The sequence below is a fragment of the Excalfactoria chinensis genome, unplaced genomic scaffold (assembly GCF_039878825.1).
Source record: "Excalfactoria chinensis isolate bCotChi1 unplaced genomic scaffold, bCotChi1.hap2 Scaffold_369, whole genome shotgun sequence".
NCBI classification, from domain to species: domain Eukaryota; kingdom Metazoa; phylum Chordata; class Aves; order Galliformes; family Phasianidae; genus Excalfactoria; species Excalfactoria chinensis.
In genome coordinates this window covers 24,722-44,348 of record NW_027315657.1, presented here as the reverse complement: position 1 = coordinate 44,348, position 19,627 = coordinate 24,722, and the positions used below count along the sequence as shown (strand labels likewise).

The 19,627-nt window shown below is 51.8% G+C and overlaps 1 protein-coding gene across 5 annotated transcripts in view; it reads right to left on the bottom strand.

Moving 5' to 3' along the window:
• Positions 1-19,627, bottom strand: part of LOC140264980 (bromodomain-containing protein 4-like) — a 50,813-nt gene that overhangs the window by 8,078 nt on the left and 23,108 nt on the right. For 4 of the 5 annotated variants that reach the window (XM_072360858.1, XM_072360861.1, XM_072360856.1 and 1 more), the window contains 9 exons: positions 18,589-18,872; positions 16,837-17,196; positions 15,509-15,637; positions 12,822-13,031; positions 11,354-11,553; positions 9,879-10,180; positions 8,992-9,102; positions 3,134-3,186; positions 2,547-2,925 (listed from right to left, as the gene is read on the bottom strand). In XM_072360858.1, the coding sequence (XP_072216959.1) occupies positions 2,547-2,925; positions 3,134-3,186; positions 8,992-9,102; positions 9,879-10,180; positions 11,354-11,553; positions 12,822-13,031; positions 15,509-15,637; positions 16,837-17,196; positions 18,589-18,872 (2,028 nt within the window). The remainder of the gene's footprint in view (positions 1-2,546; positions 2,926-3,133; positions 3,187-8,991; positions 9,103-9,878; positions 10,181-11,353; positions 11,554-12,821; positions 13,032-15,508; positions 15,638-16,836; positions 17,197-18,588; positions 18,873-19,627) is intronic. The other variant, XM_072360859.1, reaches the window with a different exon arrangement.

Here is a 19,627-nt window from a genome sequence, read left to right as displayed (position 1 = left end):
GGACCCTTCCAACCAAAGGTACACTATGATCCTGTGATCTTTAAGGACCCTTCCAACCAAAGCCATACTATGATCCTATGATCTTTAAGGACCCTTCCAACCAAAGCCATACTGTGATTCTATGACCTTTAAGGACTCTTTAAAACCCAAACCCAAGTCGTGCTACGGTCATCTGACCTTTAAGGACCCTTTGAACCCAACCCAATCCATCCCATGGCTCTGAGATGGCTAAAGACCCTTCTAACTCAATTATTGTATGGTTTTATGATCTTTAAGGTCCTTTCCAACCCAGACCAGCCTTCCAAGGTGCTACCTCCAGCCACACACCAACCCCACATCCTGGCTCTGGTTTCACCCTCCCACCCTGGATTTGGGGCTGTGGATGCTCCAGCACCGGGCACAGGGTGTCCAGCACCCATCACAAGGTGCCAGCACACAATGCGGGGCATCCAGCACCAAATACATTGGGTCCAACACCCAACCACGCATCCAGAACCCAACGTAGAGCACCCAGTACCCAACACAGGTTGGCCAACACCCAACAAGGTGTCCCACACCCAACACAGAGCACCCAGCACCCAACAAAGCACTCAACATAGAGCGTCCAGGACCCAACGTGGTGTGTTCAGCACCCAACACGGAGCATGTAGCACCCAACGAGGTGTCCAGCACCCAATGCAGAACATCCAGCACCCAACAAAGGACCCAGCACTCAATGCAGAGTGTCCAGGACCCAAAGTAGGGTACCCAGAACTCAATGCAGAACATCCAGCACCCAACAAAGGACCCAGCACTCAATGCAGAGTGTCCAGGACCCAATGTAGGGTACCCAGAACTCAATGTGGAACATCCAGCACCCAAAGCAGAGCCCTAGCACCCAATGTAGGGTATCCACAACTCAACATGGCACATCCAGCACCCAAGGCAGTGCCACAGCACCCAAAGTAGGGTATCCAGAACTCAATGTGGCACATCCAGCACCCAACAAAGGACCCAGCACTCAATGCAGAGTGTCCAGGACCCAATGCAGGGTATCCAGAACTCAATGTGGCACATCCAGCACCCAAAGCAGTGTCCCCAGCACCCAAGGCACCCCAGCACCCAATGTAGTGTATCCACAACTCAACATGGCACATCCAGCACCCAAAGCAGTGTCTCCCAGCACCCAAGGCACAGCCCCAGCACCCAATGTAGTGTATCCACAACCCAACATGGCACATCCAGCACCCAAAGCAGTGTCCCCAACACCCAAGGCACAGCCCTAGCACCCAATGTAGTGTATCCACAACTCAACATGGCACATCCAGCACCCAAGGCATAGCCCCAGCATGCAAGGCAGTGCCCCAGCACCCAACATAGGGTATCCACAACTCAACACAGCACATCCAGCACCCAAAGCAGTGTCCCCAACACCCAAGGCACCCCAGCACCCAATGTAGTGTATCTACAACTCAACATGTCACATCCAGCACCCAAAGCAGTGTCCCCAGCACCCAAGGCACAACCCCAGCACCCAATGTAGTGTATCCACAACTCAACACAGCACATCCAGCACCCAAAGCAGTGTCCCCCAGCACCCAAGGCATAGCCCTAGCACCCAATGTAATGTATCCACAACCCAACATGGCACATCCAGCACCCAAGGCAGTGTCTCCCAGCACCCAATGTAATGTATCCACAACCCAACATGGCACATCCAGCACCCAAAGCAGTGTCTCCCAGCACCCAAGGCATAGCCCTAGCACCCAATGTAGTGTATCCACAACCCAACATGGCACATCCAGCACCCAAAGCAGTGTCTCCCAGCACCCAAGGCATAGCCCTAGCACCCAATGTAGTGTATCCACAACTCAACATGGCACATCCAGCACCCAAAGCAGTGTCCCCAGCACCCAAGGCACAACCCCAGCACCCAATGTAGTGTATCCACAACTCAACACAGCACATCCAGCACCCAAAGCAGTGTCTCCCAGCACCCAAGGCATAGCCCTAGCACCCAATGTAGTGTATCCACAACTCAACATGGCACATCCAGCACCCAAAGCAGTGTCCCCCAGCACCCAAGGCACAGCCCCAGCACCCAATGTAGTGTACCCACAACTCAACATGGCACATCCAGCACCCAAAGCAGTGTCCCCCAGCACCCAAGGCACAGCCCCAGCACCCAATGTAGTGTATCCACAACTCAACGTGGCACATCCAGCACCCATGGCAGTGCACCCAGCACCCAAGGCACAGCCCCAGCACCCAATGTAGTGTATCCACAACTCAACACAGCACATCCAGCACCCAAAGCAGTGTCCCCAACACCCAAGGCACAGCCCCAGCACCCAATGTAGTGTATCCACAACTCAACATGGCACATCCAGCACCCAAAGCAGTGTCCCCCAGCACCCAAAGCAGTGTCCCCAACACCCAAGGCATAGCCCCAGCACCCAATGTAATGTATCCACAACTCAACATGGCACATCTAGCACCCAAAGCAGTGTCTCCCAACACCCAAGGCAGTGTCCCCCAGCACCCCCCAGCACCCAGGCTGCGCTCACCTGGAGGCGAGACCACCGCATGTTGGTTCAGGTGGGGAGGAGTGCTGTGCTCGGGCGGTTGGGGAAGATGAGGAGGCATCTCGGGCTGGGGGAGATGCATGATGGGCTGAGTGAAATGCGGCATAGTGTCAAACATGTTCCCCGGGAGGGGATGCTCCATGACAGGGACCGGTGCGGGTACGAAGGGAGGTGGGGAGGACTTCATTGGTGGAGGAGCTTGTGGGGGGACGGGGGGTGGGGGTGGTGGCTGTGGCTGCAGTTGCTGTGGCTGCAGCTGCTGCGGTGGAGGCGGCGGGGGCTGCTGAGGGGGCTGCGGTGGCGGAGGCGGCTGTTGTTGTTGCTGCTGCTGTTGCACCGTTTGGTGGTGGTGATGGTGATGCTGAAAGGGAGAAAACGTGGTCAGGTGTGTCTGAATGGGTGACCCGAGCTCGGCTGGAAGCAGGATGGTTTCCGAGCTGAGCAATGGGGGCTCTGTTATTAGAGGGGAGCAGCATGTGAGCCAGCTGCCCTTCAGACCCCTCCCCACTCCCCCTAACTTGGGCTTGGACCCCAGCCCTGCGGGCAAGGAGGGATGCTTCGTGTCCTACCTTCTTTTGCTCTCGCCCAGAGTGCCCTTTCTTCTTCAGTTTTGGTGCCATTTCTGCAAAGAGAAGGACAGCACAAATTAATAACCTAAAGACGACCACGGTGCAGCACGGCAGCACTTTGCTATGACAGTTTAACAGGCCTTTCCCAACCTTCATGAGTCTATGAGGAAGGCAAAGTCTATTTAACACCTGGAACTGGCTTTTCCCCACCTCCCCACCCCAAGACTGGGGTGCCCAGCAGGGTACTACAGACCCCACATGATAACACAGCGCTGGAAGCTCCTTCCAGCCACATCTCTGCTGTTCCAATGCTGGGAAAGCACCAGAGCTCTGCTTGACCAAACTCGGCTATTCCAGGAATGGGGCCTCGTTGGGAGGCAGAGATAAGGGGAGAAAGGCAGGAGCCACAAGAGAAATAAAGAGCAGTGGAGCTCAGCACACATCAACGCTGCCTCCAACACGGAGCGGTTCGGGGCCAGCCGTGTGAATGGACCAGGGCTGATCTCTCGCGCCTCCTCCTTCACTCCGGGATGTTTTTAAAGGGCTCCCATAGCAGCGACTGGATGGAGTTTGTGTGCACAGCTCGGCCTTTCCCAGGGATTTTTCTCTGCCAACCCAGGCTGAGAAAAAGAGAGAAATACAGACACGTTTGTCCAATTCTGGGTTATCCGGCCAAAAATATTCCTCGGTGGCAAATTCCACCCCAGATCCTTGGCCTTATGTGGTGTTGTTTATTCATCCTTGGCACGGAGGAGGATTTCATCCCAAGTTCTGGCAAGATCAGCTTTTCCCACCTGTGAGCAGATGAACTACAAGCTGGGAATGGGAGTTTGGGGGGCAAAAATAGGAGCTGGAGGACAACGCTCAACAACCAGCACCAGGTCCCGTCCTGCGCCATCCCAAAGAGCGCTTCGGAACACAAGATTGCTTTGGTTGATGTGCAAAGCCCTACAATAGAGTGCTGACAGTGTGAGATGTGCAGATGGGTTCTGCTCCTACAGCTCGACACTGGGAGATTTCATCCTCCCAACGCAAAACCAATGGGAAGAATTCGCGCATCGATGGCTGTGGAGGATGAGAAAAGGAAGATGGGGCTGAGAAATGGGATGCTTCTGTGGATGCTTCGCTTATCTACGGCTGCAAGGATGTGGGCTGAAGACCCGGCAGGTTGTAATATGGAGGAAGGATGATAAGGAGCCCTATTTCAGTCTTACTAGGGGGAAAAACCATTGCAGGAAGGGAAAGGAAGCAAAATTGCAGCCTGTGAGGATTGGGGAAGAGATGAGAAAAGCTCTGAGTTGAGTGGAATTAAGATGTGACCTTGAATGAGATGGGCTAGGATCAGGAAGGACAAGTGTCAGCGCCAGTGATGAGGCTGAAAAAGCCATGTGAGCATTGGAACAGAACAGTCTTCTCTGTGATTTGGGTTGGAGATGCCAACATTGGGTGGGCAATGCCCAATGCTGAGCTGGAGATGCCCAACGTTGGGTTGGCAATGCTCAACGCTGGGTCGAAGATCCCTATTGTTGGGTTGGAGATGCTCAATGTTGGGTTGAAGATCCCCACTGTTGGGTTGGAGATGCTCAATGTTGGGTTGGAGATGCCAACGTTGGGTTGGAGATGCCAACGTTGGGTTGGAGATGCCAACGTTGGGTTGGAGATGCCAATGCTGGGTTGAAGATGCCAACGTTGGGTTGGAGATGCCAACGTTGGGTTGGAGATGCCAATGCTGGGTTGAAGATCCCCAGCGCTGAGCTGGAGATGCCCAATGTTGGGTTGGTGATGCTAACACTGGGCTGAAGATCCCCACTGTTGGGTTGGAGATGCCAACGTTGGGCTGAAGATGCTCAACGTTGGGCTGAAGATCCTCAATGTTGGGTTGTCAATGGCCAAAGTTGGGCTGGAGATCCCCAATGTTGGGTTGTCAATGGCCAAAGTTGGGCTGGAGATCCCCAATGTTGGGTTGGCGATGGCCAGTGTTGGGTTGGAGATGCCAACCAAGGAGCTTCAAGGCCCAAAGATGAGGAAGGGAGACCACGACGGCCATCTGTGGCTTAGAACAACTGTGCCAAGAACGGGATGGGATCAACCGCTGTGGACCCAACGTCTTTCCTCACTGCTTCTTCAGCAGACACCTGCACTATTCCCTGCTGTCAAGGACATCTTGGAGGGGAGTTCTGGTGCTCATCCAAACCACTTTTGTGTTGGAGGTGACAATCCAGGCTGTGGAAGTCGCTCTGCATTGACACAACGGCTCAACGCCCTCTGCCATATTCCAGAGATAGCAAGCACTCCCTTAAGGCCAGGTGTGATGCGTTGGAGGATGAAGAAATCCTTGTTTTATAGCCCAAAATAAAGCTCCATTGGAGCAGCCAGCAAAACAGAACAACCAAGAAAGAAAGAAATGAAGGTTCTGTGATGGCATCTCAACACAGCTGACCAAGAAGGACAACACTGGGACACAAAATGCCGTCCCCAATGGCTCTCCTCCCTAAGTCCTCTTCTGCTCCCACCCTCACTATCTCTATCCCAAGCAGCACAGAGGGACGTTCCCTTCTGCAGGCACTACGGCTCCCTCTGCTTTAAACCAAGGGTTCAAACTACAGTTCCAGGGTGATACCAAAGGTGTATTTTTCAGAGCAAGCCGAACACTTTATTGAGTTTATTATTTAAAATCAAACAGAAATAAAGATTAAAAACACACTATACGTATCCATCCCCCCCCCTCCCTTCCTCCCACCCCCATCCCTGTTTGTTGTTGAAGGGAGGGCTGTGGTTACACCGCTGTTAAAAAGCATACAGACAAAAATGGGACATGAAACAGGTTTGTATCAAACACTAAATGGGAGAAATCGGAGTGAAAAAAAAAAGGTATGAAAAAAAAGAGTCCATTTTGGGTCAAATTGAACATAACTTTCAAATGGTTCCTTATGGTGCCATTGGAGGAAGCTACAATTACAAGGCTGCCCAAGGAGCAGGTTTGTATAATCCCAATCAGAGCACAATCCCAAATGGATCCATTTTAACCCCCCCTTCCCCTATGGAGCCTTTAGAGAAGAGCCTGGAATGGGCAGAATGGCCATGGGGAGAACTGGGGGGATTCGGGGCTTTTCTGAGCTGGGGGGCACAAATTCCTCCATGAAACACAGAGGAAAGCTGAGCTCTGAGCAGAACAACACGTACAGAGCCCCCCAACACCAAGCAGTACAACTGGATGGCAACAAGCAGGTAACAAGAGCATCCCAGCATTGAACCCAACTGGAACCCAGGGCACCCAAGTGCCCCTTTGATGGCCAGAGAGCACAAGTCCAAGCACAGCTCTGCACCAACGACCCCCCCATCGTGGTGATCTGATACAGCACTGTCACCCCACACCCAATGCACTGCACCTCAAACCTCTCCGCCCGCGCTGAGCAAAGCCACTTTTCCCTTTGCTTTGGATTCAGTTCAGAATTCACTCCCTAAAAAGAAGGGATTCCATCCAATAAAGCCACATCTGAAAGCCCAGATGGGTGCCTGGCAGCTCGGGGCTATTTGCATGCAAGCCAGGTGTTCATTAACAACCTGTTTAACCGGAATACACCTCTGGTTCTGCAAGCAGCTGGTTCTGAAGAGCTGAAGGCAAAGCTTGGATTCGGGGTTGGGTTTTTCGGGGCATTCTTTGAAGCTTTCCCAGCACCACAACGGGACTTTGCATGGAAGGAAGGCAGTTCCAGACTTAACAATCTCAACTGCAAACAGTTCTTTGCAATGAAATAGGTGTGAGGAACGATTTGGGGCTGCAAAATGCAACTGGAGAGAGCTGGCAGCGAACCCACCCGCGAGCAGCTCCCAAAGTTCTGCAACGGCAATTAATTGCAATTAATTACAGTCGATGGTTTCGTGGTGTTTGCAGGTCTGGTGCTGCTTGCGATGCTTTGGCATCGACTGCTTTTAGCACACAGACAGAAACGTCACCGCCCAGAGCTGACGGCACAGCAATGCAGAGATTAATTAGTGAGCAATTAAGGAGCGGGAGTGCACAGCTCTGTGAAAGCAGTTTTTCCTCCTAAATCTAAAGGTTTGGGCTTTTTAATCTGCAAGTTAACGCTCCCTTTCTCTCTGCTCTTCTCTATCAAGGGCACTGTTGCCAGTTTGGGTTAAAAAAGTGAGTTTTCGGTACTATCAGCTTTGGTTATAGGGAATCTAAAGGGTGGGGCTGCAGGGTGCTGCTCTGCAAGTAAATATCTCAATTAGCCCATTAATTAGGCCAGCACAATCATGGGGCGTGGGGATGAACCCCAACCCCCACCAGAACGTTTCTGGGATTCAATGGGGTCAGCCCTACAACCTGAAGGCATCACACCATGGGGTTCAATGGGGTCAGCCCTACAACCTGAAGGCATCACACCATGGGGTTCAGTGGGGTCAGCCCTACAACCTGAAGGCATCACACCATGGGGTTCAATGGGGCCAGCCCTACAACCTGAAGGCATCACACCATGGGGTTCAATGGGGCCAGCCCTACAACCTGAGCCCCATTCACTCCATGATCTGAGGCTCTTTGGAGCACAGGGATGTGCTCATCTGGTCCTTTTGGGGCTCGTTACAGGCTGCCTCATAGACCTAAGTAGGCCTAAATTGACCTACATTGACCCACGTGGACCTATGTAGATCCAAGCAGACCCAAATAGATCCAAGTAGACCTAAGACCTAAGCAGGCCCAGGTAGACATATGTAGATCCAAGAAGAGCTACATAGATCCAAGTAGACCTACACAGACCCAATTAAATCCAAGTAGAGCTACAAAGATCCACTTAAACCCAAGTAGAGCTACAAAGATCCAATTAAATCCAAGTAGACCTACACAGACCCAATTAAACCCAAGTAGACCTACACAGACCCAATTAAACCCAAGTAGAGCTACAAAGATCCAATTAAATCCAAGTAGACCTACACAGACCCAATTAAATCCAAGCAGACCTACACAGACCCAAGTCGGGCTACATATAGATCCAAGGAGACCTAAGCAAACCCAAGTAGATCTAAGGAGATCCAAGTAGACCTACACAGACTCAAGCAGACCTAAGCAGGCCCAAAGAGACCCAAATAGATCTAAGTAGACCTAAACAGATCCAAAGAGACCTACATAGATCCAAGGAGACCTAAGCAGACCCAAATAGATCCAAGTAGACCTAAGCAGGCCCAAGTTAGACCCATGTATATGCAAGCAGATCTAGGCTCATCTCCTGCCCTGCACAACGACCCCGTTCCTCCTGCTGATTTCTGTGCTGGGAAGAGCCCAGCATCACCTCCAAGCTGGGTTAGTCGCCATAAAAAACAGCTTTAGTCGACCACACTGAGCTTTGCTGCTGCAAAACCAAGGAGGGAACGGTGCTACAGGAAAGCACAGCACTCCAGAAGGACGTGAGCAGCCCAAACCCAGTCCAGAAAGCACAAGGACAGAAGGGAGAGCAACGCTGTGCTTCCCTCCAGTGCCATTCTGCTCTGCACCAACACAAAGGTTCCTGCTCTGACACACCGAGCCTCCCGCAAGGACAACACAGCAGCTGCCTAGAAATGCACATCTAGGTCCTCAGACAAACAGCCACCTTGACATGCACTGCAGCTCAGCTCCTGCACCCAGCAAGGCAACGCTCACGACAAGATCTTGCAGTGCTAGAGACAACATTGCTCCTGCCAAGTTAGACACGGAGGGCCCGAGAAGGGCAGCATGCAGCACCTACACAGTGTATATATTGGTTTACAAAGACAATAAATTAAAGACCAAGCCGGTAATGAAAACATATTTATTTATACAGAAAAAAAAAAACCAACAGGTATTATAGGACTGAGTCTTTAAATAAGCTGCATCTAACCTGTTTCTGAATCTTCACTGTCGGAGGAGCTGGACTCGCTGGTGCTCTCAGACTCTGAGGAGGAGAACCCCTTCATTTTAGAGGAGCCAGCAATTACATCCACCTTTTCTGCTGCAAGAAGACAACAGTACAACATGGTCAAAGGGATGGAAAGGAACCCAGAATCACCACACTCTGCTCCTCCTCCTCTCTGCTTGCAGCCACCCCCAAGCCCTGCATTGGGTTCTCAATGCTGAACATGTAGTTATTGGTGCTGCTTCCTGGCTCAGGGAAGAAGGACGTGGCTGCTCTTTTTGAAGAGCTTAAACCCTAATTAAAACAGGGAGCTGCAGCCCAGGAGGTGCTCAGGGCTCTGCTGAACCCCTTGAGGATGTGCTGGGCTGATGCTGGACAACCTCAAGTGCTAGAGCATAAAGCAAGCCTCAAATCTAGGCAGCTTTCCTTTTCTTACTCGGGTTTACACCACATTGGGATCGGCCACAGGATACAGGGACCCCTCCAGATCCCACAGGGTCTCAAGTGAGGTGATGAGATGCTCCATGGTGGGTATAAAGGGGCACATTATGGCTGCAATAGAGCTCCTCCAGCCCCACAGGTTGGCAGAGAGGAGGAGCAGCAGCTGTTTGTTGTGCCTCCGACCACAAGGCTGCTCTCAACCCGAGCTCTTCACACAGACATCTTTAGGAAGCAAATATATCCATTATTGGGAGGTTGGGAACAACAGGCCTTGAGTCAGAGCCATTGGATCTAACAGACACTGCTGGGGCTTCATTCATTTTGCTGGAGGAGCAGCAGCTCCTTTCCTGAGCAAATAACACAATCAAAGGCCTAAAGGTGGGAACACACCATTGGAATGTGAGGGGAACTGCTGTGAGGATGAAAGGTACCTTGAGGTTTCCTCTTCTTCCTCAAACACGACGTTACGTATCTCTCCAGCTCCCGTAGCGTGGAGGGTTTTAATGTCTCAAAGTCAATTTCAATCTCATCGGGATTGGAGTTTTTAAGGGAAGGTTCTCTCGACTGGATGATGTGGACAACTCGGCCCAGCTTTTCACCAGGGAGTTTGTTAATGTCCAGGCTCAGCTGCCTCTTCTCCTCATAGGACATTGGCTTACACTTCTCCTCCTCCTCAGACTCGTAGGCTGGGGGGGGCTTGCTGTTCTTCACCGTCACAGGCTCCTTCTTACTACTTAGGAACAATTATAACACGTTATTATGGATCACACCAAGAGGAGACGTTGCAAAAAGCAGCTGCTCGGTTCTGATACGTTACAGCAGCGTGGCTGCATCTATTGCTATGGAATGGAACATTACAGCAGCATAGCTGCATCTATTGCTATGGAATGGAACATTACAGCAGCATAGCTGCATCTATTGCTATGGAATGGAACAGCAGCAGGCAGTCAGGGAGGAGCAGCACGGAGCTCCCTGCATGCACCAACATCTGCTTTCATCCTCTTATTTCATAGCTACACCCAGTTATGGATGCTGGGCATCCTCAGTGCCCTGCCCTGAGCTCTCAGGAATGAGCAGCTACAGGTGAAGCTCTGCTATGTCTGCACCTGGATGGGTGAAAGCCCAAAGCATCTCCCTATAGCAACAAATGGGGTTGTGCTGCTTCGAGGCCCCAGGGCAGCACAATCTCCCCACGGGGTGCACGGAGGCAGAAGCAAAACCCAACATTTATAGGGAAATAGAGCCCCAAGCAGCAGCAAAGGATGCTCTGTGATGTCTGCTGGGCACATCTAAACTGGCTGGAGAGAAACAAGGAGGCAGATGTGCAGCTGTGCTTGCAGGTATTGATCCTGCTCAGAGCGCACCCACATGGCAGTGCTCAGTGAAGGCCGGGCAGCAGCACTGAATAAGGAAGAGTCCCAGGTAGGTAATTTCCCTATAAGAGCTCACGTTGTGCCCCACAGTGTTTACCCAGCATACACCAAGTGATGCATTGAGGCTCCAGCCCTCACTTGACTTTGCACTGCTTCTTTTCCTCTCCTCCCCCTCGTTTCATCTCAATGTGCCCAACTCCTCCTTTTTGCCCCGGGTGAAGCACATCATCATCCCCTCCCAGTTTAAGCATTAGGGACTCTCAGCACGTTCCCTCCCATTTCAACACCTACAGCTCCAACTAAAACGGGTGTGAGAGCACAGAGGGGATCAGGCTTCAATGGCCCAAATCCCAGAGCTCTTCCTTCCCCATCCTTACAGTTAAAGCAGCCCCAGTGGGTGAGGGGTGGCTGTGAGCCCTGCTGAAGCTGTGGGTGCTGCTTTGCAAGATCCCAAAGTTATCAGAGGGAGAAGAATAAGCGTCATGCACTGCAGTGCAGCAAAACACGACGGCTGCACCGCAAACAGGGCTGACCTGGAGGTACTGCTGTTGCTGTTACTTTTCTTGGCCTTCTTGGATGGCGGCTCCTTGGCTTTACTCTTCTTGCTGTCTTCCAGCTCTTCCTTCTTTTTGTGCTTCTCTTTCTTCTTCTCCTTCTTGTCCTTCTCTTTTTTCTTTGGTTTGTTCTGCTGGGGCTGGGACAGGGCTGCGAGCTGTTCATGCACTGCTTTGAGCTGAAAGGGAGACACACAGAGATCAAGATACTTTGGCCCAGCAGCTCCTTTCATCCCACATTCATTACCTCTTTCATGCTTTCCTCCCTCTTTCCGTACCACCCATCCCAAAAAGCACTGCTCCTTTGCACCTCATCAGCCCTTCACTATTATGGGTTGGAGAGCTGAAACTCATTGTTAGACAAAGAGATGGCCTACAGCTGTGAGCTGAATGGCAGAACCACGGGTCTGGGTTTGGAAGGGTCCTACAAGATCATAGAAGCATGGAATGGGGTAGGTTGGAGGGGTCCTTAAAGATCACAGAGCCACGGAGCCACAGCACGGCTTGGGATGGAAGAGACCTTGAAGATCACAGAACCATGGAGGAAGGATTGGGTTGGATGTGACCTTCAAGATCACAGAATCGTGGGTTCATAGAATGATCTGTGTGTGTAGGGTCCTTAAATGTCATGGAATGACAAAATGGGTTGAGTTGAAAGGGATCTTAAAGGCCAGAGATCCCGACAGAATCCTAGCATGGGTTGGAAGGGTCCTTAAAGGTCAAAGAACCACAGAATGTGTTGGGTTGAATGGGTCCTTAAAGGTCATGGAACCATAGAATGTGTTGGGTTGAATGGGTCCTTAAAGGTCATGGAACCATAGAATGTGTTGGGTTGAATGGGTCCTTAAAGGTCATGGAACCATTGAATGTGTTGGGTTGAATGGGTCCTTAAAGGTCATGGAACCATAGAATGTGTTGGGTTGAATGGGTCCTTGAAGGTAAGAGAACCATAGAATGTGTTGGGTTGAATGGGTCCTTGAAGGTCATGGAACCACTGAATGTGTTGGGTTGAACGGATCCTTGGAGGCCATAGAAGACCTCAACCATAGGAAGTTTGGGTTGGACAGGTCCTTAAAGATCACAGAAGCATGGAATACGTTAGGTTGGAAGGGTCCTTAAAGGTTACACAACTGCAAAACCACAGAAAGCTCGGGTTGGATGGGTCCTTTAAGATCACAGAACCACAGAATCACAGCACGGTTGGGTTGGAATGGACCCAAACCCCCCCCAGCACCACCCCCACCACAGCTGGGTGCCCCCCACCAGCTCAGGGCCTCATCCACAGCCTCGAACACCTTCATGGATGGGACACCACATCTCTGGGCAGCAGAACCGGAGCTTAATTGCCCTCTGAGGGAACAACTCCCTCCTCACATCTAACATAAATGAATCCAACAAAGCAACGTGCCCAAGTCGAACATTACAGCAGCCCAGGCTGGAGCCCTACCTGCTCCTGGAGCTCTGCTAACCGCTGAGCTCTCTCCTCCTCGGAGTCATCGGAGGAGCTATCGCTGTCGGAGGAGCTATCGCTGCTGCTGTCGCTGGATGAGGGGGGAACCACTTTGGTTGGAGGTGGTACCACCACCGGAGAAGAGGCCGGGATCACCGGTTCCTCCGGTTCATCCGGCATCTTAGCGAAGCGCATCTCAAACACGTCCTGCAAAAATAAAAGAGATGGAAATTCGTGCATGGGGGGTTTTAGCAGAGCACACACAAACAGCAAACAGGCTTTCATCATCTCCGGGCTATTCCATGCGCTCGTGGTCTCCATCCAAGTACTCAATATGGGAGCACACGATGCCCATGCACTCGTGGTCTCCATCCAGTACGGATGCACATCAATATGGGAGCACACGATGCCCATGCGCTCGTGGTCTCCATCCAGTACGGATGCACATCAATATGGGAGCACACGATGCCCATGAGCTCGTGGTCTCCATCCAATACGGATGTACATCAATATAGGAGCACACGACGCCCATGCGCTTGTGGTCTCCATCCAATACGGATGCACATCAATATGGGAGCACACGATGCTGTCAGCTGCAGGAGGGATCGTTCCCTCTACGCCTTGAATCCATTTGAGACTTTGGTTTGATCAAAGGGGAAAGTTTAGAGGTTAAGGAAGGTAAAGAGCCGTTGAAAAGCTGTAGTGCTGGTGGTAACGTGAGGGCAGCAGTTGGCACGTTGCGGTTTTCCACCCCTATAAACCATTCCAAGGTTGGGAAAGCACTTCCCACACCGCCCAGCGACACCAAAACCGCCTCCTTTTCACCCCACAGCCATTGTTCTGCTGATGAACCGGCACTTCGGAGTGAGATAAGCAGTGAAAGGCTGACTGTGTCCCTTATCAGCGCGGTGGGGATGAAGGCTGTGCTGTGCTCACAGCGTTCTGCTTGCAGCACTGAGCCAGCAGCAATGGGTCCCACACAGGGAATATGAGTAATCCCAGATTCTGCTTTCCTTTTGTTTCCTGGGACAGAACAAGCGTTGCTTGCAGGAAAAACCATCACTCTGGGCAGCTCCAAGAGACCTCAACCCCATGGTCCAAAGCTGTGCACTGTCACCATGCACTTCTGGGAGCCCCCAAGGAGGGATCCAGGGGGGATGCAGCCGAGTTCTGCTGTTCAGCAGCGGGTGATGTTCAGACCACGGTCACCATGCATCCATCTGTAAGCTCCACGTGGTGCAGAACCCAGAGCACGAGGTGCGTGCTTTTCTCCTACCACCCAGATGGGTCAGGCCCATCCTTGAGGTCACCATGGGGGTCCTATGGGGCTCTTTGCTGAGCCATTGCAGCTCCCTCCATGCCTGAGCTGGGCTGCATTTCTCCACTCCTCTCCTTAACGTCGCTTCACTGCTTCCATCTGCTGGCAGCAACGCCACATTCTCTGGTTTCAGGCTCCTGGCGCTGGGACTGAAGGTTGGGAAGGGGAGGAGCTGAATCCTGGCTTTGCTCCCACTGCCATGCGCTGACTCACTGCGTTTAATGAGTGTTTATGAGCTAATTACTGTTTCCCACGAACTAGAAAATCCAGTGCTTGATTGCAGCCAGCAGCCAACGCTCTGCAGACGCATCTCAGCATCCTCTGGGTCAGAAACAAAACCTCCCCACGTTTCTGGACCCGTGTAGCTTTTAGGTCGGCCCCGATGGGATCCATTTGAGCAAAGTCCACTATAAGCAGTTCAGAAGTTACAGCAAAACCCCAACGCTGCAAAAACCCTCAGAGCTCCACGTGCATTCACCAGGAACAGACTGATAAACCCTAATGAAGAAGCAGATAACGAGCTTATTAAGGGATTCTTCCTGCCATTGCTTGCACAAACACCAACCAGGTTAAGGCAATGAGCGGCACCGCTGTGAGCTCGAGAGCAGCAAAACTCCTCCAAACTCAGCATCCAACAGCAAAGCAGCACCAGGGGGTGAGTCTGGGGGCTGATGCTGAGCTGCATCTTACTTGGTTTCAGCTGGAAATCAAGTTGTTCTGCACAGCCCAACACTGCAGGTGGTGCTGGAGCAGCTTCACAAACAAGCCAAGCTTTCCCCATTGGAAAGAGTGAGAGAAAAGACATCTCAGGCTCCTTGAGAATGCTCCACGATGGCGATAGAAGTGGTTGTGAAGTTCTCCTCTGGTTCAAGAGCAGCCAGAGGGTGAGCAGCGTGGTTTTGAGATGTCCACCTGCCATACGATCCAGCAGAGCAATAGGTAACATGTAGAACGCTGCCCATTTCACACCAAAAAGCTGTTGGATCACACGCTCGGGGTGTGTTGATCTCCAATGAAACCAGCCCAAACCTGACCGCGGCTCTACAAAAGCATCACGAGGTAATTTCAGGGCCCTGAAATCATCTCAGAATGAACAGGGTCAGAATTAACAAGAGATGGCAGCGCTCAGAGGGTGGCACAACCGCTGTGCTCCCTCCAGGCCTTGTGGGGAGGGAGGGGGGACCCTTCAGAGCATCTTTTTCTCCCTCTCTTTCACAATCAATAGGAAGCAATGAGAAGGAGATGCTACGAAACCAAACCGGGTTGTCGTTTTCTTACCGTTCCCCACCAATTTCGTGTCGTTTCCAGATGATGCAGCGATCGTGCTGGATTCATTAGAGCAGGGGAAGATAATTGAGCTCCTTACCTGCAGCTTCCGTGCCATGGCCACCACCTCGTGGTCAGCAGGGTTGTATTTGTAGCAGTTGGAAAACATCAGTCGCACATCAGCAGCGAATTCCTGAGCATCTCTGTACTCCCGGTTCTCCAGTTTGGACTGGAAAGGAGGGAAGGAAAAGCTTTCAGCTCTGAACAACGTGAGGGTAGGAGAGCATTCAGCACATAAATACGGGAAGGCAATGAAGGGTTCGGACCAACACAGCACCTGATGGGGGATCTGGAAGCCTGTATGGCCTGTTGAGTTTCATCCTGTAACGAATTGCAGCAGGTTTGCAATACATGGAGCTGATTTGTGGGCATCTCTGTTGGTAATTTGGGGTGTGGAGGACCGTGTGATCCTCAGGGCACTTCTGGGACAAGCTGGGATTGCTCAGTGGATCCCTGCTGGGACTCGAGCTCAATAGACCCCATATAGATCTTAGCAAAACCCATCGGGGTCAGCTCTGTGCAAGGCTTATTTGTGCTCATGGGCCATGAAAACAAAGGAGTTTTAAGATGGGGGATATCAGGACAGCCCTTCAGTTTGCAAAGAAGCCTTTTCTGCCTCTGTAGTCCCTCCAATAAAACAAAGGGGCAGAGAAATGGGTCGCACAGATCCCAGCGCTGCAGAGGGATGAGCTGAACCCTGCATACAGACCCAGGATTGGTTCCTCTCCTTATAAACCCAACCCCAAACAGCACTAAAGGGGACTCAGCCCTGAGCCAAAACTGCTCACAGAGCGCACAGCCAGGAAGGGAAAGACTTCCAGACATCACTTTAATGCTTTGGGGGGAGTGAAGGGAAGGGGATGTGGATTGCTTTGCAGGTGTGCTTTTAGAACTGGTGGCTGCAGCCCTTGGGCAGAGCAAGCAACCTCTGCTTAACAGCAGATGGACGTGGACAGGGAAAACCAGAAGTAAATGGCCTCGTTTAAAGGGGAGGGAGAATGTCTGAAGGGGAAAATGTTTTCAGCCTCATCCCCTTATTACTGTGATGGATGCTCTCTGAGGCCATCTCCTGGGCTGAGAACAGGCAGCGTACATTTAGACAGGCATGGAAATTGTCTGTATAAAACCCACACAAAGCGTTTCCTAAGAGCCCTTCTGGAAGGATGAATGAGACGTTGTTGGTTTGTTTCGTTTCTCTTTTGCTTCCAAATGTCAGCACAACAACAACAAGCAAATGAGAAACTGCCTGTATGAGAACCCTGAGGCCAAAACCCGCCTTTGGCAGACAGCAAAAGGTGCCGGGAAAAATGTCTCATTCTCTGTGCAATCCACACCTCCCCCCCTTTAACTCTGTCCCAATGAGCTTACTTTGATTGTGCTCAGATCCATGGGATGTTTAATGATATCGCAGTAATCGTGCAGCCCCAGTGCTTCTACATCCACAGGTTTGTAGAAGGGCCAGGCGTAGGCCGCGTGCTTCTTGGCAAACATCTCCTTGATGATTCCACTGCAATACTTGAGCTGCTCAGACACTTTGCTGCTCTTTTCTACCATATGCTGTTGGGAATCCGGAACGTCCTTCTTTGGGGGCTTCACCGGGCGGCTGCTTTCTCTCCTTGGGCCCAACTTGGTAGATTTGGGTTCGGTGGGCAAAGAGGACGATTCGTGGATCGGGTCGATGGTGGTCGGTGTGGTGGTGTCTGCTTTCCTCTTCACTCCTTTTTTCGTCTGCAATCGAGTCAAACAAACCCATCATTACCAAAACCTATAAGGTTGCCTTCAACCTCTCTACGTTCCCCATTACCAAAACCTATAAGGTTGCCTTCAACATCTCTACGTTCCCCATTACCAAAACCTATAAGGTTGCCTTCAACATCTCTACGTTCCCCATTACCAAAACCTATAAGGTTGCCTTCAACATCTCTACGTTCCCTGTTACCAAAACCTATAAGGTTGCCTTCAACATCTCTACGTTCCCCGTTACCAAAACCTATAAGGTTGCCTTCAACCTCTCTACGTTCCCTGTTACCAAAACCTATAAGGTTGCCTTCAACATCTCTACGTTCCCTGTTACCAAAACCTATAAGGTTGCCTTCAACATCTCTACGTTCCCCATTACCAAAACCTGTAAGGTTGCCTTCAACCTCTCTACATTCCCCATTACCAAAACCTATAAGGTTGCCTTCAACCTCTCTACATTCCCCATTACCAAAACCTATAAGGTTGCCTTCAACATCTCTACGTTCCCCATTACCAAAACCTATAAGGTTGCCTTCAACATCTCTACGTTCCCCATTACCAAAACCTATAAGGTTGCCTTCAACAGCTCTACGTTCCCCGTGGCTCGAATTTGGTTCGCCACCATTTATGACTCAAGTTAAGGGCTGGGAGCTGCAGATTTGCACACATACTTCAGGAGCTCTGCAGAAAACCACACGGATTTGCTCTGTTGTCTGAGAAAGGGCAGGAGCGTGACTCACTTTGGCAAGGCGAGGTTTGCTCCTGAGTCACGGAGGACTCAAAAACTGGGTTTTAAGGGGATGAGCTCCATGCAAAGCTGGGCAGAATCCACAGTGTCTGACTTAACTGTGTCTGAGAGGGGCCACCACGGGATCCTCGTCTGCTCAACTGAGAGGAGGGAGCGTTTTCCAAATTGGAATTGTAGAATGGGTTGGGTTGGATGGGATCTTAAAGACAGAAGCATGGGATAACCATGCTGAGTGGGACCTCAAAGATCGTAGAACCATGGAATGGGTTGGGTTGGAAGGGTCCTGGAAGATCACAGAATGGTTGGGTTGGAAGGGACCTTAAAGACCACAGAACCTTGGAATGGTTGGGTTGGAAGGGCCCTGGAAGATCACAGAATGGTTGGTTTGGAAGGGGCCTTATGGACCACACAACCATGGAATGGTTGGGTTGGAAGGGACCTTAAGGCTCATGGAGTCAGTATGGTTTAGCTGGAAGGGTCCCTCAGCCTTTCCTCATAGCAGAGCTGCTCCAGCCCTCTAAGTAAGAATAGGAATCTTTTGACCAAACTGAGGCTGTCTGCCCTAAAACAAGACTCTGGTGGTAAAGACTGCAGACATTCCCAAGCCCAGCTATGCAGCCCCAAGCACTCACCTTGACGGGCTGAGCAGGCGTGGGGATGACGGGAGGGTGAGGCTGGATGGGCTGGGGGGTCGGGGCCGGCGGAGCGGGGGCCTGGGGGGCCGGCGGAGGTGGCACTGGGGGCTGAGGAGGCACCATCGTCATCACGGGCGTCGGGACGATGAGGTCGGGGGTGACAGAAGGGAAGGAATGGGTGGTCTGTGCGGCCTGGAGGTTCTGCTGTGGGGCCTGAGTCTGGGCTGGGGACGAGGCCTGCGTTGTGTTCTGTACCGTGGATGATCCTGGCTTGGATGTCACTGTGGAAAGAAAAGGAACAAAGCGTTGCTTTTCTTTCTTTCTCTCTCTCTCCAGACTTAATGGTCTTAACGGGAAAACAATGTTTCATAACGAGTGAAAGAGTGTTGCTCATTAGATAATGAATACTTTGCAGAGCCTGTTCTTGAGCAACCTGTCAGGGACAAACACTCATCACGTTTTCCTCCACGCGTGCTCTCACAGCCTGTTGGGTGAGATGCTGACCAAGCCCAAGGATCTCACTCACCAAAACCACAAGGAGCAGCCCCCAGGCTTCTAGCATACGTCCTAGTGGCCAATGGTTGACCACAAGTCAGCAGTGTGCCCTGAAGGCCAATGGTGGCCAATAAGGTGACCAGTGGTTGACCGGTAGTTGACCACAAGCCAGCAGTGCATTCAGGTGGACAGGAATGCTAAAGAAACCCTGGGATGCACTGCCCAAAGTATGGCCAGCTGGGTGAGGGAGGTGCTCCTCCCTCTGCTCTGCGCTGGGGAGGCCCCATCTGGAGCACTGGGCTCAATACTGGGCTCCCCAGTCCAGGGCTGATGGGGAGCTGAGCCAAGCAGAGGGTGCAGAGATGGTGGGGGCCTGGAGCACGTCCTGATGGGGACAGGCTAAGAGCCCCGGGGCTGTGCACATGGGGAGGAGAAGGCTGAGAGGGATGTGGTCGGTGCTGCTCAATATCTGGAGGCTGGAGGCCAGGAGGATGGGGCTGGGCTGCGTTCAGTGGAGCCCAGTGAGAAGACAGGAGCACTG